The sequence below is a fragment of the Malaclemys terrapin genome, chromosome 4 (assembly GCF_027887155.1).
Source record: "Malaclemys terrapin pileata isolate rMalTer1 chromosome 4, rMalTer1.hap1, whole genome shotgun sequence".
In the NCBI taxonomy this organism is placed as follows: domain Eukaryota; kingdom Metazoa; phylum Chordata; order Testudines; family Emydidae; genus Malaclemys; species Malaclemys terrapin.
The window spans coordinates 44,940,827-44,953,694 of NC_071508.1; the positions used below are offsets into that span (position 1 = coordinate 44,940,827).

Below are 12,868 nucleotides of genomic sequence, written 5' to 3' on the forward strand. Positions count from 1 at the left end.
GCAATGCACAGAACCTTATCCTTGGCCTGGACTCCAGCATTCCTGAGGGCTTTAGAAAACATTCCCTACTAAATCCAATGTTTTCCTGGCTTCTAGAGTTACCTACATCATGCGACGGTGGAGTCCAAGCGAACAGAGAGATGTGTGTGGATGTGGGGCCCGAGGCTAGGAGAAGTGCTGACACCTGCTACTCCCACTGAAGCGGAGGAGAGAAAATTACAAGAGGTGAGCGCATCACAGGATCAAGACTCTGGTGGGACTCTCCACCTATCCCCAAGCTTCATGGATCAGTCAGTCTCTCTGAAGTAAGAAAAACCCTTAGTGCCTTCTACCTCAGGCTCTCAAAGAACTTTACAGACAGCAAGGACTGTAGCACCACTGGCATATATAGAATTGTTATTGTTCCCATTTAGCAGATGAGGAAACAGAGGCACAGAGTGCCTAAGCGACTTGCTCAAGGTCACACAGCAAGTCTGGGAACAGAACCCTGGTCTCCTGCCTCCCAGTCCTGTGCTTTCACTACTAGGCCCTGCTGCCTCCCTCCCTTTGTAAAACTACCCAAGCGTCCCTGTAAGAGGCTTTTCTCAATGTTCTAGACACTTTGCTGCTGGTGACATGAGTCATGTTCACCCAGGGACGCAGCATGGACCACTTACCTATTGTACACTGAAAGGAAAGAAGCTATTTCTTACTTCCATCCCCTCTCCTCTTCCCCTACCCTACATCCCAGACTCTCAACCCCCTCCCCCTGCCGCTTCCTCCAGCCCCAGATTGTCACAGAGGATATCAGTGACAACCACCCATTAAAAACTACTTTCACTGGGAAAACTGGGAAAGTTCAAGGGTGAGGGCAGTGGGCCTTGGAGTTCTTTAAAAGCCCAGACATTTGTCAGAGAAAGCAGCTGCCGTTCCCTTTGAGCTGTAACATCTTCTCATACCACCTGGCCCGCTGATAGATTGCGGAGAATCATGAGAGCTTCCCTCCTGGGATGACAGGCCAGTGATAAATACAACAGTCAGAGGGTTACAGAGAGAACAAGGAGCCCTGTACAATCATCTCACTACACGCCTGGATAATTAAGAGCCAATGTACAAAGCACATCTCAAACACCAAGACAAAAATAGATGCACACTTGTAATGGTGCTTAGCTGCTTTGTGCCACCATCACAGGGGAAGAAAATGCACCCACAGACATGGCCTAGGAAAGACATAAATATAGGTGAGGGTCTCCATAATCACTGCTGAATAACTATCAAACCTGGGATCTCTGGATTTGAAAGAAGAAGCTGCCTCCATTGCCTGCGCTAGGAGACAGTAGCAGACTTAAGCTTCACAAGTGGTCTAGTGACTGTCCTCAGCTGGCACAAACTGTCACTCTCCTGAAGTCAATGGAGTTGATTTACACCAGCTGAAGATTTGGCCCATGATTTGAACAGTCATAGAAATAACAGTCAGAGGACTTTTCTCTAGACACCCCCACACATCAACAATGCCCACGGTGTTCTAGATCATGTCCAAGAATTTTGGGACAGTACAAACCTATTGGGCCATCCAATCCATCTCTCTGCCAGGGCAGGACTGCCCCCGATGGTGTGTTCTATATGACCCTGTGCAAACTGTAGCAAGTTCTAGGTGAAGGTAAGAGCAGAGTCCTATTGTTTCTCCTCCTGGGTGGTAAACCCCAGCTTTGTGGATATATACATCCATAAAGGGAAGAATATTGTAGAGTATTAAGACCAGTAATAGACTCCAGTGCAGCAGAACAAGAGACATCCCCTGCTGTCCTCATTCACACTCAGCCAGGCAGCACAGACCCACTCCATTGCCGCTCTCACTATGATCACAGGAAAAGCCAGCAGTTGGGAAAGCAGCTGCGAGGGCAGGGGGAAGGGGACTTTGATAAAAGGTATGCATTCAGAATCAAAAGTTACCAGCCTTTGCCTTCACAAGGGAGGACGGGGAGAGAGGGAAATGTGATCCTCATTCTCCTCTAGGGATTAAAGGGCTTAGAAAACCCTTTGAAATATGAAGGCAAGGCAGGGAAATGTGGGGAAGTACTGAAGTGAGATCAAAAGGGACGTGTGGCACGTTAAACAGGGCCATCCGCATCCTCCACTGTTAAAACCAGGTGGACATTCCACTTGGGCTTATGGGACTGTGTTGGGCTGAGCCAGCTGTGATGCTTTGCTGCTCCAGTCAGGTTTCCTTGCAGGCTGGAAACAACACACGATGCCATGGAGCGCACAGAGAGAGTAACGGGGTCATCTTGGCTTGAAAACCTGTTAACCTGTTGTTTTGAGGGCCCCAGGCTCCCCCTTTATTTCCAGCCACATGGGTTCACCCCTCCAAGTCTCCACTGAAACATCATGCCTATCTGTGCCACTGGGGCCTTGGTCCTGCTCCCATCAGAATAAAAGGGAAAACTCCCATTGACTTCAACGGGGAAGGATTAGGCTTTATATAAACAACCCCCCTCCCGCAATAACAAGTGCCAAAGCGATGCTCTAATGCAGAGACAGCGCTTTGCTCCTGGAGGTGCTCTCTGGCAGTCTCCAGCTCCCACGGGTGCCTCTGATGCACTGGTGCACGTGCTTTCCACAAACAACCCTCTCCCCCGGAGAGCATAAGGGCAGTCTGTGGTAAGCCATATTAGACAGCAGAAAAGTGTCCCATGTACTCACCCCTCCCTTTTTTTTGTGCACGCAACACGGGCCCTCTGGAACGGGCCCGGGAAGGAGGGTTGCACTTTCACATCAGCAAGAGCAGAGCTGTCCTTAGCAGAGAAGAGGAGGGGGACGGAGGCACAGCCACAGAGCGACAGCCTCCATTTGAGCTAGCTGGCTCACGGGCCATTCTGCCCCATCTTCCTCTGTCTCCAGGGGCAGCCTGGGAGCAGCCAGTAGACACTGGAGTTTCGGTCTAGCGACAAGTTATGGCTGGTCCCCATCTTTCCAATAACTGCTGTTTAACGGCAGTGGCTGCTGTAATAGCCTTCCTGGTATGACTGATGTCGGGTACCTGAGCCTGCACTGCAGCCTGAAACCCCACCTTTTGGTATGACCTAGAGCGGCACAGGACCTACGCCTGGGAGACAAAAGGTGCCTCCGCCTGGAGGTGCTAAAGCGCATCCGCTCTAGGGCGAGACAGTCCCTCCCCCCCCCCCAACATCTCTGTGCCTTTGAGGGGGAGAGTCACAGTAGACTCCTCCCTCCCTGCACGTTGGTGTCAGTAAACGCAGGCAGCGGGCTCAGGATTCAGAGATGCTCCCTGATGAGCATGTAGAAAAGGTGCAGCAGTTTCACACAAGTCAGGTACGGCCTTATGAACACTAGTCTCATGTTGCTCCTGCACAGCCCAGCCAGGGCTGGCTCTCACTCCTGGATTACATAAAGCCATCTGCTTCCAGATCGCCTGCCCCTCGATAGAGGGACCAGCATGAAGAGCTGTTTCCTGTGATATCGCCATTTAAAACCTCTGTGCTCATAACTGTGCCTGGGGTTCCCAAGCTGCTTGGCGGTGCCAGCAGTGAATCCACAGCCTCCGACGTGCCTGGGGATATTCATTACAGGCTTTTAAACAGCTGGAAGCATTCTTGTCTTTGAATAACAGAGATGTCACTTTCCTCCTTAAGGGTCAAGGCCTCAATTCAGCAAGATATTTAAACACATGCCTAAGCGAAAGGACGAGTCCCACTGAAGTCAATGAGAGATGCTTAAAGTTAGGCATGTGCTTAAGTACCTTGCTGAATTGGGGCACAAACCCTGTAGTCCTTACTTGGGCAGTGAATCAATGAGAGAGTAAAGAACTGAGAACTGCAGGATCTGGCCCCTAAAAAAATACCAGCCCTTTGTTTCTTATTCAGTCTCAGCTAAACCTACCTTGTTCTCCTAGTCAGTGACATGACTGAACACGCTGGCCAAGATTCCTTCGAATCAGGGCAGAAAAAGGGAGAAAAGCACATAGAGCAGAGGGGCTGGACAAGGACAGCTGCCTTCAGATACCAAAGTAGCATCATTTCCTCGGCCTCTGGGAAAATCCCTCACTGCAGCATCCCTCCCCTGGCTCCTACCTCATTGTTTTGCTTGGGGGTGGCCCATTCATGCCAGCTGCTGAGTGAGATGATGAAAGGGCCTTTACTAACACCCTTACTCATCACCCTTTGGAAATTTTCTTGGTGTGGGTCAGGGCCTCCTGCTCTCTGGGAAGTTTTAGATTTCCCCTTCGCTCCGCCATCCTCATTAGTTTTCCATTGGACGAGGTTCCACGTTTAGCCCTTTTGTTTTTGCACAATGACCGTCTCAATGCATAAGAACAACCCCCACCCCACCAAGCTTCCCGCTGAAATAAGTGTTACAGGACAGGGGGTGGGGGGTAATAGGAGCCTGTATAAGAAAAAAGACCCTAAAATTGGGACTGTCCCTATAAAATCAGGATGTCTGGTCACCCTAGCTGGAGGAGCAAGTATCAATGCTGGTCAGGACCCAGCACTGCAATAGCAGGGGAGGCTGCAGGTCAGGACTGAGGTGTATGGGCACCTGTGTGGGAAATTTGTGGCTTTGTGTCATCTTCTCTGTAATTAAGAAATGAGTTCTGGTTTCCCTTCTTCCCAACTAACTAAAGATTCTGCCCTCCTCAGAGTCAGGTCAACTCGCCCTCTGCTGGACAATGCCTACATACGTCTCCAATATTCCTTTTTGTACAAGACATCGCCAGAATTCCCAGAGCATTCCAGATGTGGCCTCAGTTTCCTTATAAAAGGGCTAAATTAGAAGATCCCCACAGCTGTGTTTGCTGGCTCCCCAGACCCTCCTTCTGCTCTGTGTTTTATGGTCTACGAGGATATATTCTCTATTCAGGTTCTTCCACTCCCTCCAACCTTATCACACTGGAGAGAAACTTACATCTACCCTCGCTGCTCCTACTCACGCTGAATCTCGCAGTGTTGTATGGACTGACCTCTCTCTTTATACCCTCCCTCTCCCTTAATTTGACACCATCAGGAGATTTCAACCTCCCATTGCAGGTTCTTTCCTCCAGGCTGTTGGTATGAGAAGCAGATGAACTAGCGCCCCATTACTGATCCATATACATTCCCCACTAGTCACTTCCTTCCCTCCCAAACTGCTTCCACCCACCAACCTCGAGCCTCCTTTGGCTGTCCTGGCCAATACTTATTCTTGATTTTATGCCAGCAGTTGTTGACCTCGTAGATTCATCCTACAAGCCTAAAGACCGGGTAAGCCTTGTTGCCTGCTCCTCCCCTCGTCTTGCCAACTGGGTTTTTGGTACTTCCTTAAAAAAAGAAAGAAACCCACAGTTCCAGCCCCCAAAGTTGCTTGTCCTGATTTTCCTCTGGTGACTGCGCCTGCTCCGGACCAGCTTGACTTGTTCTAAGTAAAGAAGAATGTGTCATTTCCACGACTGACCTATTACTAATTACACCATCACTGGGTTATGTGGCTCACGCCACAAAAACATGCCAAGCTCATTTAGCAGATTCCCATTTTAAGGGATGACGATGGTGGGGTGGGGTGTGTGTGGGGGGGGAAGAGTTGCTTGATTAAACCATTTGGTAAACTAGGTCATTTGAGGCTAGGCATATTTTAAGCCGCTCTATTTAATTTCACCCTTTCCTCCTCTCACCCTAGTGCTGTGGAGCTAAGACATTGCAAAAGCCCTTTTTTAAGAAGGCACTTGCAAGAGGGGAATTTAGTGATCGTCTCAGTGGGGAGAAGTGAAACAGCAGCAGGGGCTATTTGGTTGGTTGGAGGCGGGCTAAAGCAGTGTCACTTTCTTAATATTGTTTTTTTGAACACCCTGTCCGCAATCATCACTTTCTTCTGGGGGAAATGCCTCCCTTTGGCCCCCACCCCACGTCCTTTGCACATGGGGACAGATGACAATTGCCTCACTGGCCCCTAGCAGCCCAGCAACCAATGCATGATACTGCTTAATGCCTGGAGTTGCAGAATATACCATCTCCTCTGTGTCCTCCTGCCCTGGAGGAGTGCAAGTATGGCTACATAAGGACGGAGCCCCCCACCTTCCTCCTGGGAGTGTTCTCTTCCACTCCTGCTTAGCCACTCCAAACTTGCAGGATTTAGTCCCAGCTTAGCTAGTCCCACTAAACAAGCAGCACTCCTGGTTTCTAGATGGGAGCCCAAGCAAGTCACAGGGGGAAACCCAGCTGACACCACCTCCTAATGCCAGTCTCATCTTTCCCTTTCCCCTTGCAGTCAACAGCAGAACCTCACCTGCCATGCTCTGCAGCGAAAGATCTCATTTCTTCCTTTGCTACCCCCCGCGCCCCTGGAGGGACAGGCCAGATGCCCCCCAAAAAGCTTCCTGAAATTGCAAAGGTTGAAAATTGCTAGTATTCCCCCCCATCCAAAAATGCTCCCTGTATCCTCATGCCTGCAAGATGCCAGCTGCCCGACACCTTTACATTGCCTGCACATCAGCAGTTCTGCAAAGACAGCCTCTTACAGCATGGGTCAGGCTCAACAAACAGCACCCCCGGCACCTAAAGGAAAGGAGCTGGCCAACAAACCTCGCATGTCCCTGCTCTCCTTCATCCTCCGCACCCTGATTTTCAGCTTCATCTGCCCCTCATGCATGTCCATCCAGAACTGGTCCTCGGAGGGTGTAATCATAACATCCAGAGGCATCCAGGCAGCTGGGCTGCGTCTCACAGAGGCACTGCTTGCCCTAGCAAAACAACAGCTGGCAGGCAAAAAAAAAAAAAAAGCCCAAACTCGCCCCCCAAATCCAGGGTCCAGCAGGAATTAAAATAAAGGGGGGGGGAATGGGGACGAGAGAGACACTAACACCCTTTTCCAGCACTAGAGCTTCTTTTCTATCCTCTCTCTCCCTGCGTGTGTGCGCAACTCCAGCTCCCGCGAGCCTGAATGAGCTCAGCACATGAGCAACAACCCTGCTGATCATAGCTAAGGGGTCAGGCATGCAACCGCATTCCTTACTCAGCACACAGACACGCAGTTTAACTCATAGGCTACACCACTGACACATGCTTCACTCAGCTGCTTAAAGGGGCAACATCCCATTTTTTCCCCCATTGACCTTGCTTGCTCTCCGAAATAATTGCTCCCTGAACGCCTGCAGGGGACGGTCAGCTCCCTGAAGGCAAGAGGAGCTGCAGCAAACAGACCTTTGTTCCATCTGAAATGAGCGTGATTTACTTTGATGAGTTAATAGTTGTACAGTGAGTTGAAGGTAGAAAGCTCTGTACTGTCTATCTAATGCAATTATCCAGGGTCCATCGCCATGGTACCTAAGCACTAACACACATGCTAAGTACAGTGTTTTTATGATTCTGGATGGAGCACAGCAAACCTTTCCCCATCACCCGGTGTTCTCAGTGGTAGACACAACGAGGAGACTGGCTTGTTTCTTTTTAACTCGTTGATGTTCTTTTTCATTGAAACCTGAGAGCAGAAGGTTTTTCTTGAGAAAAGGAACTGGGGGGATGGGAGGAGTAATCTGGCAGACACGTAGGCTGCAGGTGAGGGTTGCTGGGACGCAATAATAAGGGAAGAATGGTCCAGCAGTTAGGGCACTCACCTAGAATTTGGGAGACCTGGGTTTGAGTCCAAGCTCTGCCATGGACTGCCTGTGTGACATTGGGGAAGTCACTTAGTCTCTCTGTGCCTCAGCTCCCCATCTGAAAAATGGGGATAACAGCACAACCCTACTTCGCAGGGGCGTTATGGGGATAAACCCAATAAAGATTGGGTGGTGCTCAAATACTGCAGTGAGGTGGGCCATATAAGTACTGTAGAAAGAGCATGGAAAAGGGGTTGATCTGGGATTGGTGGCTACACTGGATTTAAGTAGCGAGTCAGGACACCCTGACTGATTTTGAAGAGGAAGAACAGGAGGTGGGGCTGGAGTTTGAGGATCTGAGTCTTGTTCAGTCTTACCGCACCCCTAACCTCAGCACTTGGTGTAACTGCTTACCACTATACACAGAGTTCTACCTGCTTCCTCTGTCAGAAAACCCTAGGGGTCAGAGAAATCAGCAGGAAAGATTCTAAATGATTCTGTGGGCAGTGTTGTTGTAGCTGTACTGGTCCCAGGATACAAGAGACACCGCTGATGAGGGAATATCTTTTATTGGTGTTAATGAGCCAATTCACCTTGAATGGCCTCTTAAAACATGTGTTAACTGCTTATGCTCAATAATCTGTTCCACCTTGTATTGAGCTGGGACACTGAGTGTTTCCCAGACCTGAAGAAGAGCTTCTGTGGAGCTCAAAAGCCAGATATACACTATAAACGTTCATTGGTATAACCACATTGCTCCAGATTTTTCACACCCCTGCGCAACAGTTATACCAACCTAATCCCCAGTGTAGACAGTGCAATGTTGACGGGAGAAGCCAGCCTGTTGCCAGAGCTACTGCCTCTCACACAGGTGGATTAAGTACACCGATGGGAGCTCTCCCAGTGGCCTTAATAGCATCTTCACTGAAGTGCTCCAGCAGCACGGCTGCACTGGCGCAGCGTTTTATGTATAGACCTGCTCTGAATGACTTGCCCAGGGTCACACAGTTCTGTGATGGAGCAAAGACTTGAACCCACTCTCCCAAGCCCTACATTAGTGCTCTAACCATTAGGCCATCTTTACTCTCTCTCCCAAGTGCTTCTTGGTCTCTATACTGAGTGGTGACGCAGGCCATCCACATAAGGGCACCAATGTGGCCCAGTTACAGTGGTAGATTTTGTGACATGGTCACTCGTTCGTTAAGACCTGGATTGAAACCTCAGAACTCACATGGGCCAAACACTCATGAGAAGACAACTTCCAATAACACCCAATCTGCAGGGGAGTCAAACCTGCAGGCTAGATGCAAATGGCTCCAAATCCCATCTGCATTCTTCTAAGGCATTGCCTCTTCTCTGTTTGAGACACGCCTCTCTATGTACACCCTAGTATCTACTGGAGGAGACACATGCATTGCCTAGGCTTCTTTTCAGGTGTAAAATACAGTGAAAAGTTACATACATGAATGGTCTGTTCCCATTCATAATGTGGCTTGATTCATGAACTGTGACCTCATGAGCAGGCCCTCTTCCTCTTTTGGGAGAGAAGTATTCATTCTCCTTCCCTGGCTCCCACAAACCCTTGGACTCTTTAAAATATCTCATCAGTTCCTTAAAGGTTACTTGTTCTGAATTCTTCCCAAACCTCCAGAAAATTGCTCAGGATTAGGCTAGGCAGATGGGACACATTGTATCTTTAAACTCTGAAGATTTACAAGCTGAGAAATGCAAGGCTGAGTTATACATGGGAGACGTCAATGTTTTTCCTTAGAAGTGACATCACGTGAGATGCGGTCACCAGCACTAAATGAACCTCCCTTCCCCCCCACCAGCTTGTGGAGCCAGTGTTTTAATGAGGCTTGTTATTGTGAGTTTTATTATTGTCAGATGCGGGTCAGAGCCTGAGGTTGGATAACATTCAAAGCACATTCAAACCAGGTTGGAAAAAAGGATCAGTGTTCAACCAAAAGCAATGCTTGGGAACCTGGGAAGTTGTTCCCACAACCTGGGTCTCTTCCCAACAAGCACGACATTGACTGGCAAAGAGGATGGGGACAACAGATGCTGTTGCACTTCAGGTGGTACTATTTATGCTACACTTAACGCGGTGATGGGGGAAGTATAAAACATGCTTCCATCATGTATTGTAGATTCATAGTCCTGTCTACATTGCATGGTCCCATTTATGCTGCAACCATGTCGGAGGACAACTCTGCTGCAACCAGTTCCTCCAACACAGTTGCATTTGCAATATGGATGGGAATCCAATTACACCCAGATGGCAGCACTGGCAAATCCCATTTCCCATGAGATGATCTAATTATGGACTCTATGCAGGAATTACTGCTTGAAATCCTATGGTCTGTCCTATGCTACATGATCATAATTGTCCCTGTGGGTCTTGAAATCTATGAATATATTGTCTTCCTTTGCTACCCTCTAGTAACAGGAGGGACTAACTTCCTCATGGCTGAGAGATCCTAAAGCTAAGTTTTTTGGGGCTGCAGGTTCCTTCAGGAAGAGTTTGGACCTGCTTTTTGGCTCTGCCCAGCACAGCTGGGGCATCTCTGCCTGAGATCTATAATGCAGGATGTTTTAGCAGAGCCCTTCATATGAAAGGTTGGCCCATGCTCTGCATCCCCGCCCACCCTCCTAAAAGACAAATGCGCCCACAGACAACAGAACCCGTTTTCATGGGAAGCAGTAATTAACCCAATTCCAACTGCAAATTCCTCCCTAGAAATAACTCTAGCTCACCCTCCTCAGAGTAGCTCTACACTGCAGCTTGGAGGTGCAAGTAGATAGATATGCGCTACCTCAAGCAGAGCTAGTCTGCTAAAAATAGCAGTGTAAATGGGATAAGATGGGCGGTGGTTGGGGCATCTGTCTACCCCAGCCGGGAAGCATGTTTCCAGCGGCAGTGTTGACATTCCTTTAGTTGCCTCTCCCCTGCTCTGCTCCTGAACCTCCACCCCTTTCCTTCACCAGGTGCGGCCCCATTTGGGGGCTAATATGGGGAAGGAAGAGAAATGTTCTCATATTTACCATTCCTTTTAGATCATTCTGCATAGACATGAGAGATGAAAAGAATCCCTCACCCTGAGGAGGCTCTCTCTCGAGGTGGCCACTACAGGACTGACCTCTCTGGTGTATGGCACAGCAGGTGGTTCCATCTAGTTTTTAGTGGCTCCAGGGATAGGACTTCTTACATACAAGCCTCTTCTGTTTGTTAAATACATAATGGCAAGGGCAGTAATGCAACGTTGGGACAAGGGGGCTCTTCAAGAAGAGAAGGGGGAAAAGATAAAATCAACCATTGACAAAGGAGGTAACATACATTAAAATGATGATCAGAGAGAAAGCATGGTCTTGTAGGTAAGCTGCTGGGACACAGAAGATCCGGGTTCAGGTCCTACCTCTGCTCCAAACTTCCTGTGTGACCTTGGGTAAATCTCTCTGTGCCTCAGTTCCCCCATCTGTAAAATGGGAACAGTGCTTCCTTCTTGCCTCGCTTGTCTATTTAGACTGTAGGTTGCTTGTGGCAGGAACTCTCTCTTCCCAGGTGTGTGCCCACTGCCTACCCCCATTGGGTCACCTCGGTACTCCTACAGCATACATCATCATAAATGCTAGTAAGGGTTCGAGTCATCCCGGGTGTAACTCCACTGAAGTCAGCAGCAGGATACTTGGGAGGAAACTGGCATGAAGTGTCTGCAATACCAAGGAGCAAAGAGTCTGTCTTCAGCACTTACATACACATGCAAGGATTGGCGATAACCCAACTGGTTAGTGTCCAGCGTTGCCCTCCCACCTTCCATCACAGGGAGCTTATAATCATTGCAATTTCAACCCTTTCACATGGGCCTCAGGAAAAGGGGATGATGAGGGAAGGGAGGGGTACTAGGTTGCTCAAAAGGAAGGAAATCATAACTGGGCACAGGTTCCTGTCCACCAGGATCATTTACTGGGAAAAGTTTCCTTCCCCCCCTTTAGCTTTCCAGAAATGAGATATGAAATGACATAGTTTTGCAACTCTTGGCAACTTGTTCTCCCAGTCCCGTCCTGCCCCCCCCCCATCCTTGTCTCCCCTTTTTGGTCCAATTGTTAAACATGCAGCCGGGCGGGGGGGGGGGGGTAAGCTCCAAGGAATAATTATAGAATCAGGAAAACAAGTCCTCTGACGACAGTGTTACTAAACAGGGATGTTTAGAACATAGGCCAGGAATACAATCAGCTCATACATACGTGACCTGGCTTAACCCATCCTAGCAATGCAGCCACTGCTCCCCCTGGGAAGAAAACAGGCAAAGATATCCCTGAGTTCAAATGCAAGGGTGGGGTGTGATGGGAAGGAGTGAGAGCTTACCAGGATGCTACACCTCAGCCTGGAGAAACCACTGCTTCCTAGCACACAAAAGGGGATTTGGATATTACGCGCCAATCCCCACTCACTTTGCTTTGATAACAAGCAACCACAGCTGGATTTAAGTACCTACCAGAGCAGTGGTTGTGAGGTAGCACAAGGTAGAATCCTCCATGAACACTACCCTCGAAAGATTCCATTTCCAAACAGCCTGGGCTCACCCAGCAGGCACAGCATTCAGTGCCATTGCATCTCTGCCCTGGCCCAACCTAGGCCGTTTTACAGGATTTTGCTGCCGTAAAGAAAGCAGCTCCTCTGTTATTTTGAAACTGAGAACGGCCATGTGACAGAGTTAGTCAGTCAATGGGGCCACGACTGTAAAACAACAACAACAACAAAAAAAACCCTAGTGCCCACAGTTAGGATTCTAAGACCATATTTAGACACAAGCTAGTGATTTGATTCTTTTTCTTTTTTTTTACGTGCCAGCTCCCAGCATCTCCTACTGTGTTCAGCTGTTATTCTGGATTCTCTGTCCCTCTGAAAATCAGGTGCTTGGGGAGAAGCAAGAGGAAAAACACACTTCAGCCAGTTATCGCTCCACCAAACATAGGCATTGTCATAGGACATTTTCCTGCAATATCCTGAATGAAGTTTATTGAATTAGGTTAATACTTTTGGGATCCAGTGCATTAAAAAGACAATTATATATTTGTTATTGGGATACTATGTATTTCCATAGGAAGGGTAAACTACTGAGGTGGAGAGGTACACATATACTGGTTCAAACTAGACTCTCCAGGGACCAGCAGACAAAAAGGGTTTTTAGAGCAATAGACTAGTTTTAAACAAGCTCAGGGCCTTCTTCCTGATTCAGCAAGTGGACAGGACCCCCAAGCCACAGAGGACTCCAGCTTTAGGGTAGGACTGGGCCTCTTGAG

At 48.7% G+C, this 12,868-nt stretch overlaps 1 protein-coding gene across 2 annotated transcripts in view; it reads right to left on the reverse strand.

The window, feature by feature from the left end:
- The window catches only part of DUSP8 (dual specificity phosphatase 8), an 80,648-nt gene that overhangs the window by 11,936 nt on the left and 55,844 nt on the right, over positions 1-12,868 (reverse strand). Inside the window, exon 1 of one of the 2 annotated variants that reach the window (XM_054027950.1) lies at positions 6,552-6,888. The exons of the other annotated variant lie outside the window; for it this stretch is intronic. Within the exon in view, the coding sequence (XP_053883925.1) occupies positions 6,552-6,669 (118 nt within the window). The 5' untranslated portion in view covers positions 6,670-6,888. Of the gene's footprint in view, positions 1-6,551; positions 6,889-12,868 lie in introns of those variants that run through there. 2 annotated transcript variants of the gene reach the window in all.